The sequence below is a fragment of the Anopheles coluzzii genome, chromosome 2 (genome assembly GCF_943734685.1).
Source record: "Anopheles coluzzii chromosome 2, AcolN3, whole genome shotgun sequence".
NCBI classification, from domain to species: Eukaryota; Metazoa; Arthropoda; class Insecta; order Diptera; family Culicidae; genus Anopheles; species Anopheles coluzzii.
The window spans coordinates 48606923-48630747 of NC_064670.1; the positions used below are offsets into that span (position 1 = coordinate 48606923).

Genomic DNA, 23825 nt, shown 5'->3' on the forward strand with positions numbered 1-23825 from the left:
TTTACGTCAATGCAGAACAATTCGCAACCCCAAACGTCAAACGCCTCGATGTCAAATGGTTCACCACGTGCTAACCTGAACGTATTGGTATATAAATCTTGCACCCCTGTGGTAAACAAAGCAGTTCGCAGAAAAGCGCAGCAAAGCAACGTCCATCGAAGAAAGAAACAACGCAAAAAGTATGATTTGCCAGTCCCGCATGGCCAATCGCGACAGTGCAACGGGACAAGAAAAGAATTAAGCAAAAGTAGCCAAAGCTCGCCACGATTGAAGTGCGTACGCAACCGTACGCTTTGCTAATTACGTAAATATAATAATAAGTTTAATAACGCACGGGGACACGCAGGGCGCTGGTGCGAGGTGGCGAGAGATGGTCGATACATACAAACGCAAATTGAGTGCATTTCGAAAGAGGTGTGAGTAAACAGTGGTGAGCAAAAAGTGATACACGGGATTGGTGCTTTGTGGTGAAACTTCCCCAAGGTAAGGAAATCGTCCAATTCAGTTTAACAAAACTGCCCAGAAATTGCATCGGATATCGTGTGTTTGTGTGTATGTGTATTTTGCGTTTTAGCGACTGATGCGAGGTGGATGAAAAAATGGGCCTGTCCAAACTGGACTTCGATGCCAATGGCTGTTAGCAGCCTAACAAAGTAGTCTCTGCATTTCTTCCTGGGGGCCATTCCGTCGTAGTGTAGATAGAGAGCTGTTTGCAAGGGGTGGGAGTGTGTGCCCGCGACGGGGTTGTTTTCATCGAAACGAGTGAAACAGAAACTACGACGAAACCGATGTTACTGGTCGCTCTCACGCACACATGCAACGGGTGTGCATGTACGAACTACGTTGGTGTGTTGAAATGATGTTGTTGTGTTGATGTTGTGTGTTGTGTGTAAGGGAAAGGGTGTCCGGAACTCCGGAGCAGTGCGTGTAATTCCTACAACAGGAGCGAGAAAGAATGCTGTGTTTTTTCTTCTGTTTGCAGTATTCTTTTGTGCATTGGAGCTAAATAGAACGTAGTTTGTTTTAATGATTGGAAAACTATCACTTTTGAAAACTCTTTTTTTCTATTGCTCTTTTTATACATTTTTTTTCTCTTTTCTTTTTCAGGGATATTTTCTCGCAAAACAAATATCCACATTTTGTCCACTTTTCCGTAGAGTGGTTGGCGTGAAAAAACGCCCGGAATTGTCGGTGGAGGTTTTGACAGATCGCGCATGGTGCTCTGTTGTGTTTAGTGAGCGAACAGCTGGTGGTAAAGAGAACGTACGGTACGGTGTGCGCGGGTGTCTGAGAGCGTGAACAAAGAAATCGCCATACGCAGCGGGCGCAGAACAGAGAGGGCCTGAACCACGCTCCATTGCTCCATGCAGGGCGGAGCGAGAACGAAACGGAAGAGAATCGAAGGAACCAACACACATGCAAGCAGGGCTAGCAGCAGCACCAGCAGCAGCATCGCAGGCAGATCACAGTAACCAGCCGTTAGAAGCACAGTCTCTCCGCTGGTGATCCCGACGTTCATTGCTGCCGCCGCCGCCGCTGATTCGGGGCAGCCTTTGTAGCCGTAGCCTGGGGTGTGTGTGTTATTAAAATTGCAACGTTCCATAGATCAGCCACACTAGCCGACTGGGAACGGACAGGACAACCCTTCCCCTGCATTCAAAAGTGATCCATACTTCCGCACACACACACACACACCCGCACCGTCGTAGGTAAAACTGCGAAGATAAGGAAGCGATTGAACGAACTTCCAGCACAAACTTGTCGATACAAGTTGCGAACGGAAACCTTCCCCTAAAGCCACCCTCCACGGGTCAGGAGCACAAGCAAACGAAGAAGAAGAAGAAGTGATCTCATCGCGAGAAGTGTTCGTACTCCGTGCTTATTCCATAGTGTTGTATGGTGGTGTCCCTTTGTTGGAATAGCATTAGTTTCTGTGTTAGCGTTAGCTCTGTGGTGGTGTGGTGGTGTACCCCTGTTTTTCTAGTTTCTGTGACTAAAGCGTAGCGCTAGTGGGGAGCAGGCATTTTAAATCGCGCCCGGAAAGAGTACGCAGCACCTGCAGAAATAGCTGGACATTGACACGACGCAGAAATCGGGAGGAAAGGAGGGCACACACGCGGGCAGCCGATAACAACACTCCACACACGCCCCACACACGAAACGTGTTCTAGCGTGTTCAACGTGTCCCCAGGAGTGACGAATTGCTTTGCCCTACCACGGTTTTGGGAGGACCGTAGTTCGCAGAGTGGCGCGCAGTTTTTTGTTGCGGTTTTCCCCCCTCCCCCAGCGGCGGCTTGCGCCTTGCTGATCAACCCAGTCGTCGATCGTATTTCCGTCATCTGATAGCCGGATCGGCGGCGGATCAGCCACGGACCAGCAGCAACAGCACCATCGTCCGTATCTTTCTGCGTCATCATGCCCTGGTATGCGCCGTGGTCGGACGTGATCAAGAAGAAGATTTGCCGCTTTCTGCTCCAGCGCTATCTGGGCCGGTTTCTGGAGGAGAAGCTGACGCTCGATCAGCTGAACGTTGACTTTTACAATGGCACCGGAACCGTGCACAACGTCACACTGTACTGCCAGGTGAGAACAAATAAACCCCCCCCCCCCCCCTTAGGATGTCAATGTTGTTAAGATTGGGCGCATGGCCGTTATTTAATGACGATCGATGATATAATGATTGTACTTGTAGTAGTGTCAGAGCGTCCAAAAGAATAGAGCGATCTGTGTATGTCGTCTTATCTTGCCTGTGGAGTTTTAACTGTCTGGTCCGGACTGAATTGTTCAAAATAACACAGCAACAAACAGAACCAAACAAAATAACATCCCCCCTCTCGATATATGCCAACGGCGTCGCCATTGACCTACAAAGCAAAATGGTCTTGTTTTGATACGCGGAGCGATAAGAAGTTGCGAATTGATTAGATGAAAACGTGGAATAAGAACGCCTTCAACGTATTGAACCGAAATCCAATCAAATCATCATTAAAACACCATCTCGTGGAATGGCAATAGCAGTACCCAAGTACAGATACACCACAGTCTCGGGCTGGAGGCAACACAAACAAGCCCCCAAATGATGCACACTTGCCTGCTGCTACTAGGTCGGGGTGCTGGTTGGGCCATTTCGCAATTGCGTTGTGTTGTTTTGCGTCTACTTGTTTTCTTTGTTTCATTTGCGTAAACATACGCGCAGAGTGTTCCGTGTGGTGACGACACGCGTGTGACGACTGTCAGATTGTTTGCCGTGTCCGTTGTTTTTCGTATTCTTTATCATTAGGTCCATTTGGATTAATGATAATGAATAAAACTGTAGTGCAGGTGATGGATGAAGTAGTGCGCAGCTGTGAATTATGGGCTGTTTGATACCGAAGCCAGGAGTATAGCAACAAGTAATGTAAGTGAACTATTGCTTCCCACTTTTTCGTATATCAAACAAACTATGCAACGAGCTCTCTGGGAATGGCAATAAAATGGACTGCCGATATCAGCCCGATCCCGTGCCATGTTTATCAGGCACTGTCTGGGAATAAAACACACCACATCGCACCCTTTTGCCTGTCGTCTGTTGGCGAATCTGCGTCGTAGTGAGTCGTTTGCTACATTGTATAGCTTTCTAACATTTCTATGTAAAATTGGAATGAAATACGTCTTTGATTAGTCGTCACTGTATGTCGTCGGCAAGAGGCTGGCAGGCAGGCGTGTAGGAGTAGGAGAAGCGTATTATAATTTTAGAGCTGTTCGCTCCACAAGTTGTGTGTGCGGCCGAGTGGTGGAGATCATCGGTCAACTCGATTCCGAATTCGCAAGGGCTTGCAACCCGGCCGCCGGTCGGTGGCAGGGAACAGCTATAAATAGTGCCCGAGGGGTGCGGTGGGAACTTGTGTCCGCGCTACCCCCACCACCACCTAGACAGAGACGCGGCGACATATTTCGTCACGCGGCCGGTGAGTGCACCTTACCTTTGAGGAAGATGTATTTTTCTGGTGTATGTGTGTTTGTATAAGTACCGTTTTCGCCCCGGCTCGCTCACAACAGCACAATCGGTGCAAGCTGAACAAGCCCCAATGCACACTCCCCAGCTGCTGCTGCTGCATCAAGTGAAGTTTTGTTTTGATTTGGCCGAAAGATGTCTGCCAGTTGTTTATGGTCACGGCAACAAATCCCTGCCCGCATTCTCCGGGGGACCGGGGCGGGTTGTGTTTGAGTGTAGCTGCGGTTGTTGCAACTGATGAGACGTCGTTAAGGTGTGTGTTGCCCTGGTGGTAGTGGTGGTGGTGGGTTGTGTCGGGGAGGAGAATGTGTTTCCGACGAGTGTCAATTGCGCGTTACCCGGCTGGCTGCGCGCCCCTCTGATGGCGCCGTGACATTCTTGTGCAGCGCAGCGAATGCAAGAGGCTGCAGCGGATTCAAGAGGCGCAAAGTCATTCCGTAAAAGACTTCCCGGTGGCAAATTATGAATGTGCGAAAAATTGGCAACATATGAGGAAGGGGAATCGATTGACTTCACACAAAGCAGTTCGAGTAGTTCACTAAACAAATTCAGTGTATTTTTTTACAAGATTTATTGCTATTGCTGTTGCGTTCTTCTATTTGGCGTGACGTCATCCTACGCGGACATGCCCGTCCTATACAATACAGGCTTTCGAGACTTAATTCATTACCACACACAGCCGGGATAGTCAAATCGTTGCCATTGGGAGAGGATTCATTCTAGGTTTGAACTCATGACGGGCAGGTTATTGAGTCGTACGAGTTGACGATTACACCACGGGGTCGCCCCTGCTGCTGCGTTGGATGATAGTAATATGTGTTGCTTTGAGTGGTAAGAACTGTCCCAACCTACGCACCGATACGTATGTGCCCCCCCCACATCAGGGGGGGCGATCAGACACTTTAAGATGAAACGCTTCAATGATTAGACCCCTTCCTTCTTCTGCCTCCGTTCTATGAAGTGGTATACGCAGCTGGTGGGATTGCTTTGTTGCTGATGCTTCTTTTTTATTTCAAAGATAAGCTTTTGTTGCTGTTGCGTTGTTACGCTCGACCGTTTATCATGCATCAAAGGTTTGTTTTTTCCTGCAACAATTTCCGTATTTTGCGATACTCGTTTGTTACCAGTGGTAGAAGGGTGGTTTTTGCATAGTTTTCCTTCGAAAGAGAGATTCCGCTGAGCAGTGTTGGTTTTGTTTTGTTGCCTTGAGAGAAGGGCACAAGAATCAGCAAATGGTTTGTGTTTTGTTTTGTTTGTTTGTATTGCACCTCCTCAAGTATTGGAATTATTGGTGCGCTTTTGTGTGTTTCTCTCTTGCCCAATGATATATAATGATGGCTGTTGGTATGTGGAAGGAAGTTGTTATGTTAAGATCCCCAGTACCAGTGTCCCTTTTAATGTATATCGATATCGAGGTTTGTTGTTAAAGTTACAGTTTATTAATCGCACACATTATTCAGTAGCACTTCCCTTAGACCCTAAAATATACGAAAATCCCATGTTCGCGTGTATTTAGTTTGCACGGGGTTGGTTGTGTGAGTCATATGGTAGTGGTGCAAATGTTTGTCCAACAGCTCCTAAGCAAAGTCTGCTCGTTTCCACATGTCGTCGTCAATTCGCGGCTGCTTTTCTGTTCTGTTTGTATGTTGTGCTGTTTCGCCGCTCCAAGAAGCAACCGCAAGAAGAACTCTACACACAACGCGATCAAACGCTAACTGTGCTCGGCCCATTAAACCCCCGGGGAGGGGAAATATAGGGATGATGGTTGTGGAACGTTGGCTGATTGAAACCGGTTCAAAGATCTTCTCCCTCTTAACCGCTGCCAACCGAAGGAGTGGTGTTGATGAATATGATTTGGGGTTGTTGTTTTTTTTGTCCATGCTTGGTGTGTCGTGGCTCCTGTCCGCTTTAAACCCCATCATGAAAGTTGATGCTGATCTCACCCTCAAAATTATTGCTTTGGGTTTCAGCTTTGGTTTTATCGCTAAGCGCTATCGAACACCGGGTTGTTGATTGTTGTTTTATTGAATGTTTGTCTCGTCACGCAGCTGCTGACCGATTGCCCCAACACTAAGTGAGCAATAAAGCACTCGACAGTTTAATTGAACATTGGTGTGCACATAATAAAACTAACAAATGCTTTTAAACTTTCTATTTCGCACGAGGAGGAATGAATTTATCATAAAATTGTACACTACTCACCTTATTCGCGGAGGGTAGTTTAGTTTCGTGTTTTTTCATTGGTTTAGCTTTGTGAGCATCGTGTAAATCAAATCATCCCTCGTTCGTAGAAAGAGAAAGATGTATCCAATCGCAAACCTCATTCTGCATCATATATTCTGTGTATATTTTCCCTGCAAATTCCAATTCGCCCTGCTGTTGCTCGTAAAACGTCAATATCTCGAATCCAAAACACCGATATCGTTTCCTAACCATGCTGCCACTTCCTTTGCCTCGACCCAGACGCGTGCCAGTCGTGTCAAGATTGCGGGCAGGGTCATGTGAGTTCAGGTGTTTCCGGCTCGTCTTCCTAAATAACACCCCTCGTCGTGTTTGCGTCGTGTACAGTCCGCGCTTTTTTGCCCACAGTTCCGGTGCGGAAAATGAGACAGTATCAACCCTCCCCCCCTACCTTCCCAAGAAACTAGACTGCTAACGGGGATGGTGCATGGGCTGGTGGCTGAACTATTGGCTCTCCAACACACAGTCCCGCGTTCGTTTAGTCTCGTTTGAACTTGTTCCTTCTGTCCAACTTCTCTTTGTTCGTTTACCCATTCATCCAGACGATTCCTTCGAGCTGCGTTTGTGTCCCTTCTCTGCTGTCCCGTTTCCCCGATGTTGATGGGTTGATGGGTAGATTTTAGCAAACGTTTGCTTTACATCCTTTTCTCGCTATCTGCTGGGTCGCGGGTGTGCTTTCCTCGGTTCCCCACTCGGTTCGATTGATAATCGCAGACCATCCTGCCCGCGACCATACGTTCGGTCATTGCCGTCGTCTGCGCGGTGCATGACACCGTCAATCTATGGCCGGAAAGGTTAATCCACGGTGTTGGTAGTGATTCCTCAACTCCTCACCGTTGACCGTCAAAATCTACACACCACGCGTTATGCATCGATACCTTTTCTTTATCACAATCCGTGCCGTTCGTCTCGAGGAGTCTTTGTTTGGATAGTTCTCGCTTGAAAGGACGGACAGTGGCGGCGTATTCTTCACGCTGGTTTTGTGATTTGGTGTAAAGTAAAGTAAATCCCGAAAAAAACCATATCCATTGAAGGTGTTTGATTGGATAGCAAATAAAATTCTTAAAAAGACAGCCTTCATTTATACGATATGTAATATTAAAGTTTTGCAAATTTCCCTCCACATTGCCCTTTTTATCTCGGTTGTGCATCATAAAATAAAGTGCAATTTGCCGAGTCTTTCACTGAGGATGACTCATGAGAGGGCCAGAAACAAAACAAAGTTCAGTGTTTGCCATTATTTCTTCCTCCCGTCTTCTGTCTGATGCTATTATGGTCGGAGGGCTCTCTTTGTTTTTTTTTCCCTCCGAGACCCGGCTTACCCCGGCGAAGGCGTTCGTTCGCCCCCGTTTGTGTGTGAAGGAATAGGTAATGCAGGAAGAGAGCATTCACACAGCATAGATGAAGCGCACCGTTTACACAGTGAGTGCATGTGTTTTTTGTTGTTTTGCAAAAAAAAGAAGAAATAATTATCCTGTGTATGGGTATGTGTTTGTTCGTTTATTTCTGCACAAAGGAAGTTGGGTAACGTTTCCCTTCTTCCAAAAAGTTGTCAGCAAGAGACGCACCGAGGTCATTAATAAATGCGTCTGGATGTTGTTGAAGCGATGCCGGATGCATTTAATTTCCATTTTTGCTCATACAATTACAAGGTGTTGTTTTACTGGGTAGTTCGTGCTGGTACAGGAATGCTTATTGATCTGAGGTACTCTTCAGATGTATAAATTGGGTAAAATCGCTCCATTATTTTATGCATTTGTATTGTTTTGCAAATTGTAGCTCTTTTATTCTTCAAGGTTTATAAATTATTTATTATTTGGCTGTAGCTTAATTTAATAAATCAAATTTAATAAGCAGTGTACACAAGCCACCGTAATCAAGTGCAGTAAACTTGTCCATACGCGTTGCTTTCTTGTTCATCGATTGCTTCCCAATCAAACTGATGTGCTGCGAATGGTTGGTCCCTGTCTGGGGGTCAAATTCATTACCAGTTTGATGGGAGACAGGGTGGAAAACACCATTCATGAGTCGTGATAAATCAATCCATTTCCGAGCGAATTTGACAAAGCAAATTACTTCTGCTGACAGAATGGTTTAATTAATATCGCTCTTTTTGTGTACCACCATCTTAACACATTCCTCGTTTCGAGGGGATGGATGTACTTGGAATACTTTCTATTGCTCTCCTGGAACTCCTCGCGGTTACCCACACGACCGGTGGACCATCCATCCCTATCAAAACGCCTGCAAGTGCAACAGACCACTCCGTGCCACACTCCGCCGGACAGTGTTTACTAACAAAGCCTCTCGAAAGCCCGACCGTCTGGCAGTGATACGGAGTTGAAAAGCCATCCAACATCCTACCCTACTACCCTACTTCGCTGGATGTGATACTGAACAACACAGCCCGGCCACACATGTGTCGGAGTAGTGTCGGAGCCGTCAACAATTTGCCCCGCGAGACCCAATAGACCCAAGCATCATAGTCGTTATCTGTCACGGTTACTACTCTTACTGTCTGCTTGCTCTGGGAAATGCTCTGGACTCCCTTTTTTCGTTTCTATTTCACTGATTTGATGCTGATTTGTCGTATGCGCGTGTCACGGGCAATCGGTTAGAGCCAGGGATGTTTTATGCCACGTCAGTCGGGAGGGGTGATGGGACAAAGGGGCAAATTGTGGTACTGGTAGCAGCCGTTCGTTCGGGCGATTGTGGTCGATGCGCTTTATTTAGTTTGATTTGCAGGGGGTTAGGGGGTAAAAAAGCGCCATAAAAATTAAGTCAGCGTTAGGTGTGATTGCTGTTCGTGGAGTAATATTATCATTATTTAAAATTAATATTTGAACTGAAAGATAGTTGAACAAATGAGATAAAACTTCAATGCTTTAAAGGTTGTTTTCCCCTATTCCACGTGATTCCACAGATATTTTTGAAATGCCGGTTTACTCCTACATTTCAATGATTACATTCCAGCACAGAGTCTTTTTGCTGCTAGATTAATTTTACAGTAGAAATGTATTACATTTCTTCTCCTCTCCATAGCGCTTCGTGAACATTATGGACAAGCCCTTGGATGCGCTTAACGTTCGTTCGCCATCGTTGCGTCTCCCAGCTGTGCTGACTGAACGGTGCCAACTGTGGTGCTGGCATTCACCATTTGACGCCAGTCACACTACACACTGGAAAGAAGTTTCTTCCACTTCCGTTTGGCCAACGCTGGCAAAGGAAAAGTGCAATGAGTAGCTTAGAGGGGTAGGAAGCTGTGCTGTGTGTGTGTGTGAGCGCGCGAGGTTATCCGAACAAAGGAAACTAATCATACACCTCATGTTATCGAGGCTTTCACTTCCCGATCTCCCTTTCGCTGCGCGCTGTTGTGTTGTGGATATCGAGACCGACACCCGGGACCACAAATGCTTGTCACAGCGAAGGGGGCACACTTGCAGTGGAGATACAAACTCCCGCATATCATGCTTTGCATGAACAATTGCGATTATTGAAGGGTTTTAAGCAGTTGGAGACGATTCAAGTTGTCTTGGCGTTTGTTTTACTGGCATATCCCTCACAGCTATGTTCTGTGTGGAAGCGTTTGATCGTATGTGTGGGGAAAGTCATAAATCACGCTATATAAACCGTTATTGTTTACTACCGACCGTTAGTGGTCGATTGCGCAGCCACCTTAAGTAGAGTCGACGCAGCTAAAAGGTCATAACAAATTGCAGCAAAATAATCGTAACACTTCCACTATTGCCGTTTCGATTAGTTCTAGCTTTTAGTCAGCTTGTCGTTTTCAACCTTGTGAGAGTTTGGGAAGTCTATGTCGCACTTATTATTCAGAAAGAACGGCTTCGGCCGTATTGCTTAAGTATGTCGCACTTGACACGTTTGGATTTATGTTAGTGCAACAAAACTACTCAAAATATGCTTCACGTCTTCTTGCAGCAGTTTGTTTCACCACAAGGTCAAGGATCCCATCGTAAACAAGAAGTAATCGTAGATGAGTTACCATACCTCCGATTGATAACCATGTTTGGAGGTGCCTTAAAGGCTTCCTGATGTAGCTCAGACATGCAAAACCCAGCGCCACCAAGTTGAAGGTTGCGCCGCGTGTGTGATCGCGATCGCGCGCTTGTAGTGTTCCACCGATATACACACACATACACTCTCACACAGAGACTGACCCCCACGGTACAGTGCCACACACAACCGTACATCGTACACACGCGAGAGGGAGGTAAGCGCGTGCGCTTCATTAACAGCTGATTGCAGCAAACAGCCGTTAACAACGGTCGCTCGATGAGAGCGGACGACTCCTCGCTTTGCCATGGTCCGGGTCGGCGACGTCTTGCCCGACACTGTTGCGGATCGGATGACGGCCGTAAGGCGGGCGCGGTGCGTGTGCGTCGAACAGTCTTTTGGCCTACAGCAGCTCCTTGAACCTGGGAAACTGGCATGTTTTTGCTTGCCACTGTGTGTGTGTGTGTTTACATCCATGTACACGGCTTGACAGTAGCAGTGAGTTTGTGAGCAGTGTGTTGGCACTGGTAGGGGTGTAAACCAGCGCCAATGTGAGTGTGTAACCATCTGGGGGGTGGTAGTAACCGACAGCAGGCTGGTCCGGTTCTTTGCGGCCAGTCCAAAAATGGAACGAAAACCTTGTAAGAGCGCGGCGCAACCGTGGAAAAGTCGTCGGTTCTGTCGACTGCGACGCAAATTCACTTCACTTCTCGCATCCGCACGCTGGTGCGCGAAATGCTCTGGGCAAGTGGACACAAAAAGGCACGGGGTGTTAGTGTTAGCGCCCGCTTGAAAAGGTTGATGATATTATTTGCGTTCAAATTTCCGTCCCGATAGCTCGCACTTACACACGCATTGACACTAATGCGATGCGTACCCCTTTTGATTGCGACTCCCTTTGGCGTCGGTAAATGCGTTCTGCGCAAAACCATGTTTTTTTTTGTTGTAAATACAAGTTGGGATGGAGTTGTGAATGGATGACGTGTCTCTCTCTCCTGCAGCAACACGCTTAAGCAGCAGAAAAATGGAAATTTGCTCGTATCAACACACGGAATTTGCGTGTCGACATTTTCCTGCCCCACCGACATTAACCTTGGGAGCGGAAATTGGTGCCCCCGTCTGTCGCGTTCTACGTACGTACCCGCACGCAACTCCATTTTCCATGACCATGACTAACCCAAACCTCTCAACCCTCGGAACGGGTGCGGTGGGTTGGGTGAGAGTGGGACCATTTAAAGATACAGCCAAACAGCACTTGCGTTTTATATCCTTCCGAAATGTTTGCTTTTATTCTGTTAGGGGTTTTTGTTTCTTCTATCGTTCTCCAGCCGCTAACTTCTTTCATCATTCGCAATACATTTGTTACAGCTTCTTCTTCTTTATCTTCCTGAAAAGAGAAGCAGCAAACTCTACGATGGTTTTCCGGATGTTTTGGTGTGTGTCGTAGGCAAGCAAAGGAAGAAAAAAACGCCCGAAAAATTGGCACATCGAACCAACTGACCTTGCCCAATCGATGTGCCATTGGGGAAGCGACGCTAGTAGAAAGCGTCGTCTCGCACGTTCCCTCGGAGACATATGATTTTGTTCAATGGAATGGAAAAGAAAAGCATTTTTCTGCTGTACAACGATGTGTTTCGAGCTTTTCACAAAAAAAAACATACGAATGTACGGTGTGCTTCTTATCACAGTGTCGAGTGCTTTGTAAAAACTGTTTGAACAAACATCGCCTTTACACACTTTGCAAAGCAAATCACGTACCAGTTTTGACATGAGCCGATTAGAAAGACTTAAAATTTCGATTCTTAAAGTGGTTTGTCCAATCGATTCGCTTGCTTGTTATTATTCCACACCTTGCTTGCCTTGCAGCAGGCGCATTGATTTGCTAAAGAATCTCATTACAATGCTAACGACACAACGATGGCCCGGTTTAACCCTGCCACCTAATAAACTGAATTCGGTTCCACATTGAGGACCGATGCACATCCATTTGGCAAACGTTTGGTTTGTTAGTGTCCCCCCCTGAACTAGAAAACACACCGACCATCATCCATCTATCGATAGAATTTAAATTAATAATGCCAAAAAGTACAAAGCGGCGTGCAAGAGATCGAGGGATTCCGGTTGGCCACGGACGGCCCGGGTCGCGGAGGAGGAAACGTCACTGTAATTGTTATGCAAACGCGTAGAATTGTCTCTCTGCAGTAACGGTTGTGATTAATATGCCACGAGCTTTGGTTCGCTCACGTGTAAGGGGTGCGTTGGGGACGAATGGGTTGGGTTGGTGGGATTGAGCAGGGTGTTGGCACGGCATGTTCTTGGGAGGGTTGCTTTATGACAATTCCGAGTGGGGTTAGTTGATTGTTCCCTCCCGGTAATGTGTTTTTTTTAAATCAGTATGTTCGGTGTGTCGTGGTGGTTTTGTTTTACCATTTACTGTAATGTGTGTTTGTTTACTACAAAAATGCAACGAAATAAAAAAAAACTTCTGGCATTATAATTGTACAATGATACTTATTACTTTGTGTAAAATATACATTTCAAGTGCTACACATTTCCCCGTTCGATGACTCCATAGGAAGCGTTACATGACTGTAGACCTTCACTCGCAAGGCAATTACCAACTTTGTATGCTCAAGTACCGATTGCCCAATTGACACAAAAAAAAAGCGTGATCTAAGGGCGTGTTAAATAAAAAGACACACACACACGCACACTGTTGTATGTGTTGCGTTTCCTCAGCCACCGTCCTGTACCACAAACGATATACCCGCCCGTCCTGTTGGATGTTCAACATTGTTAGTGAAGATGAAGGCAACGATCGCAGCGTCTTCGTTGCTTCCTTCTGCCTTGGCTGACACGTTTTCCTGTAGGAAAGGCGGAAAGGCTGTAGGACCGTTCGCTCGTTCGCTCAGATGTAAAAGTCTAGTTACAGTATAATCGGCAGCTAGAGTGTTGACACGAACACACCTTACAGGGTTTTCCAAGTCATTTTCGAATGTAAATATTGTTTTTCATTGTGTGCAAAATCTTATTCCACATCACCATGATATTTCATTTCCATCATACAGAGTTTTCCAAGTCAATTTCCAATGTTTACCACATTTTTCATTGCTTGCGGGATGTTTTTTGACAGCTGTCAAATGTTGTAATTGCATTACAATAATTTGTCAGTTCTTCCACATGATTTTCAACGCGTTTCAAGCTGGCTTGAGTTTGACAGTTCTTTGTAGGGTGTTGAAAATCATGCGTAAGAAATGAAATTTTAATTTGATGAAAATACACAATTTGACAGCTGTTGAAAAACATCTTGGAGGCGGTGAGTAATGATGTGCACATTTGAAAATGATTTGGAAAGCCCTGTAATAATTTTCATTTTTTCTTCAGTATGATTTTCAACACTTCAACGGTTGTTGCCATCGTTTTTCACTGGAGTTTGAATGGTTTGATCTCATCACCCTTTGTAGTGTTGAAAATCATGCTGAAGAAATTAAAAATTACTATGATGAAAATGAAATATCAGAGTGATGTGTAATAACTTTTCTTGCACGCGGTGAAAAACAATGTTTACACTGGAAAATATCTTGGAAAACCCTGTATTCTCACCTAGGGAGAGAAGGTTTACCACACTGAAGAGATACGCGCCATGTCCGATGATGATGTTAGTATTATGGTCTAGTCCTCCACGTTCAAAAATCTGTATCAAAACATATATACAACATAAATTACACTGCAAAACAAAGAGAAAGCGAAAGATTGTTATGAAAACTCAATGAAAAAATAAAACCCTAGCGCAATAATGATTGGCGTGTCCCACATTTCATGTCACGCTAGCACTATTCCTGCGTTGCTAACATTACACATCTGTATAGATCAAACTCGTTGAACCGACCGACGGCCGACGACCCACACACAAAAGATTCATCTGTGTGGCGATCTCGCGCGCGTACTACGATGTTTGCACGCACGCACCACGTGGCAGCAGTCTATAGCGACCGAGCAAAACGTGTTCTCCAAACAAAACGCAAGCGATTAGCCGAGGCGTCTCTGGCCGAGTTGCTCAAATCGTGGCGAAGGGAGCACACACTGCTTCCTGCCTTGCTCCACGTGCTATGGAAGTGCTCTTCCATCGCGCGGTACTGTGTGGCGCTGGTCACAACGCTACAGAACGCAAGCGAGAATCACTACTTTTGGATTCACATTCAACACACCTTCTATCGGTTTAAAGACCGTCGTCACTTCCCCCACGCTACCGTCCCGGGTATTCATCGCTTGAAAACTCTTTGCTGACCCTGAGCTCTCCACGGGGACGGAACGCGGAACACATTTGTTTCCATTTCAAACATGTGTGTGTGTGTGTGTGTGGATGGCCAGCGTATTCATTTTTGTTTCTAGAAACGCGCCACAGCACCAAAAGCATCAGCACTATGTGGGTGCAAATTGTTGCTTTTCTGCTGTTGTTATCGTTAGCGAAGATGAAGCTGTAACCTTCAAACACTGTTCGTTGTTGGCATTTGGGTTGGGCGGTTGACGGTGGACTTTGGAGTCCCCGAACGGCTTAGCGTTTGTTGACCCGAAAACGTTGTTTGTCCTTGTGCGCAAGATTGGGGCAGTTGGGCATTTAATCAGCATCGACAGTGACGCCAATTCACTACGATATCTTGTTCATTTATAACACGTGCACTCATCGCTTCAATTGTTGCTCATCTTTTCAATTGTTCCTACTTTTATTTCAGGCCTTAAATGAACTCTGCGAAGGGCAAGGATGGGGCATCGAGGTTACCGGGGGCCATATTGGCTCGGTGACGGTGAACGTTCCGTACGAATCGCTCCTCGCCAAGGACAGCTCGATCGAGGTGTCCAACCTAATGATAAGCCTGCGACCGAAGGCCCGCCCAACCGATGGCACCTCGATGCTGGAATCGATGTGGTCCTCAATGTCCAGCTCGATGCAGCTGGCACAGGAGTATCTGGAACGGGAAAGTACCGGCGGAAGCATAGCAGACGGCTACTCGACCCACAGTGGTCGAGGAGGAGGAGGAGGAGGAGGAGTCAGTGGCAGCGGTGCATCTGGACAACAATTACCCCCGAGTGCCATGGAAGGGTTGGAAAACTTTGCACAAATCATTGACAACGGTAAGCTATTCATTGTCACGGTAATTAGGAATGCAAATGTTTAAAGAGGTCAATGCTATGTGTAACCGCTTGCGGGATGCAAAGTTGATCACAAACATCTTCGTTCAGAGGCCCTAATTTTGGTGTAATTTTGTTCCAAAGGTTCAATGCAAAGCCAACGCTACCTTGATCGTACTCCCCACATTGAGGAAGTACACAGCACACAACGCAAGCCACTTAGCGCACATGTTCAGTTTGACCTATTTTAGCGGTGCGCAACGGGCAAAGTCGGCGATGATTAGATTGGACGAGGGGCTACCTTTTACTTTGTTGCGCTAGCTGTATTCTTTACATACTTGCTCAAGAAGAGAGGTGTGAGTGCGGTGCGCGATAAGTTGAAAGTTCTTAGGGAACTGGGCCTGGGGCGTTGTTGTTGACGCTGTTTTTATGTACGTTATCTCAGATGTGGCTGTGTGCGTTGGTGTCTACAATGTGGCGAAGCACGCGTAGACCGAGTGAGAACTAGGCTGGCTTTCTTTGGCCATCCCTTACGCTTACCCGGTCTCAGATATATAGATGTACTTAAGATATCTCACCTTATGTATTGACTGCGTTGAACTTTAAACGTTATCCATCATCAATAGATTACTCAAATTAATACATCTCAACATCTCGTTTACAGTGCTAAATAGGATTAAGGCAAAACTGTTTGACACCGAAGTAAGAATAGAGTATCTGTCACCCGAGGGTGACCGAGGGGTAGCTGTGATAGTGAAAATCAAAAGGTAAGCTGTACAACTTCCCCCCCCAAACAGTGTCTGTTGTTATTAATGAGTGTTTTTTTCTGTTTGCAGTATCGATTACCAGAATGAAGCTGGTAATGATCCGCCGGACCGTGCCCCCAAAACATCGGCATCGTCGTCGTCGTCCGGTTCGGATGTGTCCGACCACACGGTCACAGGCGGCAGTGGGGGCGGCCGGCAGCAACAGCAAGAAAAATCGTTCCTAATTGCGACACACGCCACCCATCACATTACCATCGAAGGCATCACTTTCTACACCGAAGAGTTCCGGATAGACAATCCGCGCATGCGTCGTCGCCAGCAGCATTTCACGGGGGCGGCGGATCCGTCGGTACCGGAGTATGCTGCAAGCATGATCGACAGTGAACAGTTCCGTAGCACGATCTCACACATGTCGGAAGGTGGCAGCGGTTCGCCCCTCGGCGGTGGCATCGATGGGGATGGATACTTTAGCTATAGCAACACAACAAGCGTATGTGATAATAGTAGCCCTCCGATTGGCCGTGACGCGGGGGCCGGGTTTTATAGGCGTAGCAACAGCAGCGGCACGGATCGGGAAACGGACCCGAGCGAAGAGGAAGAGGGCCCCGAGAGCAGCGAGGACGAGCTGGGCGATTCGGGCCTGCGGATGTATCGCTCCGGCGAGATTATCGTCGGTAAGATCACCTCCAAGCAGGAGATCCGGCTAAAGATGAAGCAGGCGGACAATCTGCCCGGCCCGAACGTGGAGCTAGAATTGTCGGTGGGCTCGATTCAGCTGTTCCTGACACCGCGCCAGCTACACTCGCTGGTATTGGTTTGTGATAGTTTCTTGGGCGGGAACGAAGAGCCGCCACCTCTACAGTCGGCCGGGCCGAAAGCGTCCGGTGGCAAGCGACAGGAAGTGGCGTCCTCTGCAGCAGAGTTGGAGTATCAGCAAAATATGACGCGCATGGGCGGAGGAATCGGCATCAATCAGGGCTGGTCGCTTGCCGATCCGATGCAGACGATGATCGAGGAGCAGGCCGAGTTTTTGCAGCGGGACGCATACCGGGGCGACGACGGCGAGGAGTACTCGGAATCAATCGTTTCATCCACTAGCTCGATGACCAGCTCGTTCACGTCCAGCAGTACGGCGTCGAGGACGACGGCAACGTCGGCCGCCAGCCGGAGGCGCATGATCGATCCCGACGCAAACGCTGACATTTCCAAGTTCAATGTGCGCGTGGCCGCCCTTGCATTGGTTCTACTGCATGAAGATGTGCTGCTGGAAAGTAGCCAGCTAGATACGATGCAATCGCCCCTCTCCGAAACGAGCGTGCAGCAGTTGCAGACGAAGGCTGATCGGTTCTTCCGCTCCATCGGTAACCTGGGCCTCGGGCTCGGCACTAACGACATCAACAATGCCGGACTCGTGCTGGACAGTGGCTGTGACTGTAACCATCTGCGATTGCTTCTTGCACCGCTCATTCTGGAGGGCGATGAGCAGCGGAATCGCTGTGGATCGTTGCTGCGCTTTTCGATTTCAATTGCCCGAGCGGATCTGCGTGAGGTACTGCTGGAGGTTTCGGTGCCGCTGGTGGAGTTTTACCGTGAACTGCGCCCGAACAGCTCCTCGCTACCGAAGCGGCCCGAAATTAACATCAGCTTCGAGCAAAGTTGCAACGCGTTGCGTGGCACGAGCGGTAAACGGTTTTCGCCTCCCCGTACGAAAATTCACATCATGATGGCTCCGTTCCTGACGGAGTTCGACATTACCATCCTGGATCGATTGAGCGCGCTGCTCTATCAGTCACCGTTCTCGTCCTACTACCACAATGCGGGAGGCTCTTCCCCGGCTGTCCCATCGCCAAGCAGTCCGGGGACTGCCAGTGGTCGCGCTTCCAAGCTCGAGGCTAAAACCGATCTGCAGCTTGAGTCGCTGTCGGTCGACTTCCGGTTGCGGTTCCCCATACCGGACCTACGGCCGATCCACGATCCGCAACGGGTGCCCTGGTGGCGGCGCAACGTGCGGCCCGACTTTCTTCTGCTGAAGCTGGAAATGGTGCGCACGGGCATTGCTTTGAGTCCGCATCCTGTGTACGATATTTCGGCGAACGAAATTAAGCTGTTCTACTACGAGGCGGAACCGAAGGGCGCCGGCACTGGTTCTAGTGGTGGTGTAAATATAGGCAAAACTGTGATGCAAGAGAATGCCGCACCCGGGCAGGTCCCGGCGGTCGAGTACCCGCGAATAATAATCGAAATCCCTAGCGAGGCCGCATTGCAAAAAGCGCTGGAAGAGCCGGTGCAATGCGCCCCGGATAAGAGTCCCAAGTGTAGTTCGACTACGAAACCGCACGCATCGAAAGCAGCGGGCGGCACGGGACACTATCGCAGCTACGAAGAGAGTGACAGTGATCCAACGTCGGGCGAGAGTATCGGCGTCACTACCGGCCGGTGCAAGGAGGATACGCCGTTCAGCGCGAAGCGCGTGTGCCGGGAGAGCGATACTCCCCATTCGAAGACATCCACCTCGGGAGTTTCGGACACTCCGGAGACGCTCACGCTGCCCGGGGACACGGACGAAATGAACACGTTCTGTACGTGCGCGATGAAACGTTCGAAATTGCAGATTCGCCTGGATCTTCCCGTTGTTAGTCTGCAGTTGAAGTAGGTTTTCGATTTTGCGCTACATGATTTATAGCTATGCGGATGGTACTAACACACCGTTTGTTTGGGGTTTGCAGGTCGAAACATCTGTACGAAGTGATCTACAATCGCATCAGCACGGATCTGCTACTCTGGGAACCTAGTGCTCCATCGGCAACGGCTGCGGCGGAGGCACAGCTGAACGCACAGAGCACTGCTCGTGTTTCATTCCGCGAACCAGAGATCAATCTCACTGGCATGGGCATGATGGACTCGATCTACATGCCCTACACAATGTGCCAAAGTGGAATCCAACTAGGTAATCTATTGGGGAATTTAAATTCTAGCTACTGAAAGAAGAGATAAGCTTCACATCATAATATTTGTTTAAATACATTTTGCAGATTCCAGCTCGTCGGCCACAAATTCTGAATCGGAATCCGACTCCGATGGTATTTTCTACTCGGTGTATGATCGCACGCGCAGCTCCAACCTCGATGGCGGCGAAACTGGGCGCAAATCGTCCTCCCACTCACACCGCAGCTCCTCCCATGGCGGCAAGCTTGCACCGTCGGCCGGCGGTGGTGCCGATCGTAATGCCAACACCGTCGCATTCCGGCTAAACATTGGGCAGGGTGTGTTGACGATGTTTGCACCCGTACGCGACGCCCAGAAACACGTCATTCCCGGCCAGTTCGGGGAGTTTGTGATTCGATTGAGCTCGGGCTACGTGTTCTCTGTGAGCGGGTTCCATGGCAACGCCAATCTCGGCTACCTGTGCATCCAGGCCAAGTCGGCCGAATTCTATCACTGCGGGCTGATTCCGACACCGTCCAACAATCCGCCATTGCGCTTGATCAACAGTGTGCTGCCGTCGTATTTGCTGAGCACCCTGTACCCAACGCCGAAGAATCTAACCCTCCACGAGCAGCGTGGATGTGCGAACCGGGAAATGATTTCGCTCGCCATTCAGATCAAGTCCGTGCCCGATTTGGCGATCAAGCGCATTCGGATGGCGGCTGGCATACAGCTGACCACGCTGCGGCACCATTCCACGCTGCCGCAGCATGCCTGGCTAACGCAGCTGCTCGATATGCTCGACGTCGTGGACTATCCGGTGCAGGGCTACGTGCCGCTCGGTGTGGTCACCGAGATGCATCTGCACCTGTGGGACTGCGCGATCGACTATCGGCCACTGTACTTCCCGTACCGGGCCGTCATAACGGTTGGTTCGTTCATGATCAGCAGCAACATTACTACGACCAGCAGTGGACTAACGCTGAACTTTATCGCCGAGGACGTTACGCTCAGTCTAGCGCCGCAACAAACAGCTGCGGCGGCATCGTCCGGTGGAAAGGAATCGTCCGGCAGTAGCCATCAGGTGGCGCAAAACAGTAGCAAAATCACCGTCCTACCATCGAACGAGCTGGTGTGCGTGGTCGAGGTTGGGCTGTTCGAGATTTCACTCATGCTAAACGAACGAGTGACGGTAAAATTCCCCAAGTTTGATTTGCGCACTGCCATCAACGATGTGCACGTGCGCACGTGCGCAGACTCTGCCCGTGCGTTGGCCCAGCTGATTGGGTACCTGGCGGCGGAAGGAGATCTGCTGCTGCCGGACGGCGACATGGATGCGGAAGTTCCGGTGGGCGGTTCGATGGGTGGAAGCTCGGAAGCAGCTGCGCTCGGTGCCGGTGGATCGTTTGAAAAGCAGAAGGATATTGGCGGTCTGCAAGGGCTTCCGATGGGTGGCGAACCGGAGGGCGAGTTGCTGCCGGTACGTCCGCCCTCGAGCGCCTCCGTCGTCACGCCGAAGCAGCAACAGCACGTCAATACGCTGATGGCCGATGCGATGGAGGAAAGCTTGTACATTGAAAGCACGTCGAGTGGCGACGGAGCAGGGGACGATGCATTGCTCGGTGGCGGTCGTGGTGGCGGTGCAGGAGTAGAGATGTTCTTCTTCCCCGACGAACGGGAGCGGCTACTCAAGGAAGGGAAGGAATCGACCGTCTCGGACAGTAACAGCAACAAGCGACGCTTCGGTTCGGACGATGATTCGTTGAGCATCGATGATGGTTCGAGTATACCGTCGTCCTACCATGACGACGATCACTATCTGCGCCAGCATGACCGGCAGCAGCAGCAGCATTCGAATCCTTCCAGAGCGGATGTGGATGATGATAATGCAAGTGTGAATATGCGCGAGCTGATGAACTTCGAGCGATCGGTGCTTGGTCAGCCACCTATCAATTATGGCTTGGGAGACGATGATGATGACGATACGGGCGTGGAGGCGCTGCCGCAGGTGACGAAGGAGCTCGGCGACGTTAACAAACTCAATCAACAGCGCGCCGAGTCTGCCGGGGGCAGTGGCGTGTCTCATTTCCCCCAGCGCAAAATCAGCTCGGACACTGACGATGATTTTTGCATCATTGCCGACGAGGAGCGACCGCATCGGGACGATTCACACAACCAAGAGGTACCGGTGTCGGAAGACCCGATCCGCATCGTGGACAACCATTTCAGCATACCGAGCGGCAAGCCGGATCTGCTGAAAGCGCCCGAAGATTTCCCGAGTGCGGTCGAACGCTACACCATTTGCGAGATGACCGTCACCTGGCACATTTACGGTGGTCGAGATTTCCTCAACAAAGAGGACCGACGGCGCAAGGCGAAGCAACCGTCAGCGGCGGTGGGCGGAACTGGCAGGGCGGAAAAACAGACAACCATGGCCGCGGGCGGTGGTACCGTCCATCTGCCCACTGCCCTGCCGATGTCCGAGGCGTACAAATCGGGCGTCAGCTACTCGAAGGGTTCACCGTCGGTCAGCTTCGTCGGGCCAGCCAGTGCCGCTTTGGCGAAGCTAACCTGGAAAACGCGCGGTGGCCCCGACCGTAAGCACGACGTGACGATGGAAATCCATATCAGCAAGGTACAGTTTTCGCACGAAACGTACCCATCCAGCACGAAAGAAGCGTCCCGACAGGTGCTGCTGATCAACGAGCTGGAGATCGTGGACGGGCTGGCCGTGTCGAACATCAAGAAGTTCCTGTACCACCCGAAGCTGCCGAGCCGCCCAACGAGCAAGCAGAGCACGAACCACATGGTGGTCATAAAGGCGCTCCACATGCGCCCGAATCCGGCTCTGCCGGCGCAGGAATGCTGCCTGCGTGTGTCGGTACTGCCCATACGGCTGAACATCGACCAGGACTCGTTGCTGTTTTTGATCACCTTCTTCAACCAGCTCGGTGGCGGGGGCGACATCCACGATGCGACCGTACCCGCCGGCCCAGCAGCGGCGGTGGGACGTTCTTCGCAGCAAACCACGCCCGCCCACCAGCCGCCGGTGATGACGGTCGAATCCGTCCCCGATGCGGTCCAGGAGCTGCAGGCGAAGAAGATGGTGTCGGAGAACCTGATGCTGCTGATCGAGGAGGAAGAAAAGCACAAGGACACGCAGGAAAGCAGCGCGTACAGTGAGGCCGGCGATTCGGCACCGATTTACTTCCGCAATGTCATCTTCAGCCCGGACGTGCCGATCCGCATCGACTACCACGGCAAGCGGATGGAGCTGTCGCACGGCTCGCTGGCGGGGCTGCTGATGGGCCTCGGCCAGCTGCAATGTTCGGAGATACGGCTGAAGAAAATCTCCTACCGCCACGGTTTGCTGGGAGTGGACCGGTTGCTAAACTTCCTGCTGCAGGAGTGGCTGCAGGACATTAAGAAGCATCAGCTGCCGAAGATTATCGGTGGCTTTGGGCCGATGTACTCGTTGGTGCAGCTGTGTAAGTAGACCTCAAGCGAGAAGGCAGTCGTATCGCCGGAATGTGTCTATTATTTCTTTTTCCTTCGTTGCAGTTCAAGGTATTTGGGATTTGTTCTGGCTGCCGATCGAGCAGTATCAGAAGGATGGCCGAATCGTGCGAGGATTGCAACGCGGGGCACAAAGTTTCACGGCCCGCACCGCACTGGCAGCGTTGGAGATTACCACCCGCATCATACATTTACTGCAGGTAATGGGGGAAACGCACAAAAAAAAGCACGACGACCCGGAACCAGCACGCATTAATTTTGTTTTTCTATTTTCAGATAACGGCGGAAACGGCATACGACATGATTTCGCCCGGACCATCGATCCGTCGCGGTAGAGGCAACCGCAAGGGCAAGCGGAAGCGTCTGCACCCACCGCAGGATATTCGCGAAGGAATGTCCAACGCCATACAGATAGTACGAGAGGTAAGTACAGCAACTGCAAAAAAGCAACAGAACTAGAATAGGAACACTTTCATAACGCCATTTCCCGTTTCACATCTCAACAGGGTATTACGGAGACGGCACACAACCTGGTAGAGATCACCGCTCTCGAGCACGATCAGAAGGGTTACACCGGGGCCGTTGGGGCGGTGATGCGCCAAATACCGCCGATCGTGGTGCAACCGATCGTGTTGGCCACCCAAGCTACCAGCAACGTGCTCGGCGGTGTCAAGAACCAGCTCGTGCCGGATGCGCGTGCCGAAGCGCGCGAAAAGTATAAAGACGATGTAGAGTAATGCTGTGAATGCTGTGTGCATGTGGTTTAAACTGGAATGCTGGCAGAGTGACCGAAGTTCGCTATCGAAGCGAATCTATTTTTTTTTTGTATGTGTATGTGCGTGTGTTTTTTTCTATAGTCTAAACAAAGCAGAATGTGTTCCATAGAGAGTGAGCGCGATCCGACGATCGTCTATATTTTTATTTCGGTCCTTTAACTCTTAGTACGTGTGTCTTGTTCAACATGTCAACATTCTCTCTCTTTCTCTGTCTCTGATAAATAGGGTGGCAAGAGCCCTAAACTCTAAGCTAAGGTAGCTGTATAAATAAGAATCTTCCAGGATTCACAATATTTTTGTCACTTTTTCGTGTACTCGACGAAACGAAACTTAAACTAACCCCATAAGAACTAAGTGATGTTAAAACGAGGATAAGAAAGTCGGCAAAGTAAAAAAACAACTATTAAAGTGGAAACAAGAAGATCCATAAAGTTTAAGATGTAAACAGAAGCATGTCTTATC

At 49.3% G+C, this 23825-nt stretch overlaps 1 protein-coding gene across 1 annotated transcript; it reads left to right on the top strand.

Moving 5' to 3' along the window:
• The first annotated feature begins 109 nt into the window (after positions 1-109).
• LOC120951155 (autophagy-related protein 2 homolog A) lies at positions 110-23813 on the top strand. Its single transcript, XM_040369702.2, has 10 exons — positions 110-483; positions 1108-2583; positions 14983-15382; positions 16044-16146; positions 16216-18795; positions 18873-19093; positions 19179-22559; positions 22633-22787; positions 22864-23010; positions 23094-23813. Exons 2-10 carry the CDS (start codon positions 2416-2418, stop codon positions 23322-23324), a joined length of 7386 nt encoding a protein of 2461 aa, XP_040225636.2. The 5' UTR covers positions 110-483; positions 1108-2415; the 3' UTR covers positions 23325-23813.
• Positions 23814-23825: the final 12 nt, after the last annotated feature.

Coding starts and splice junctions, on each gene's coding strand:
- LOC120951155 (XM_040369702.2), top strand. CDS start 2,416: ATGCCCTGGTATGCGCCGTGGTCGGACGTGATCAAGAAGAAGATTTGC. Junction 2,584..14,982: donor ACGTCACACTGTACTGCCAG/GTGAGAACAAAT, acceptor CTTTTATTTCAG/GCCTTAAATGAACTCTGCGA. Junction 15,383..16,043: donor TGCACAAATCATTGACAACG/GTAAGCTATTCA, acceptor TCTCGTTTACAG/TGCTAAATAGGATTAAGGCA.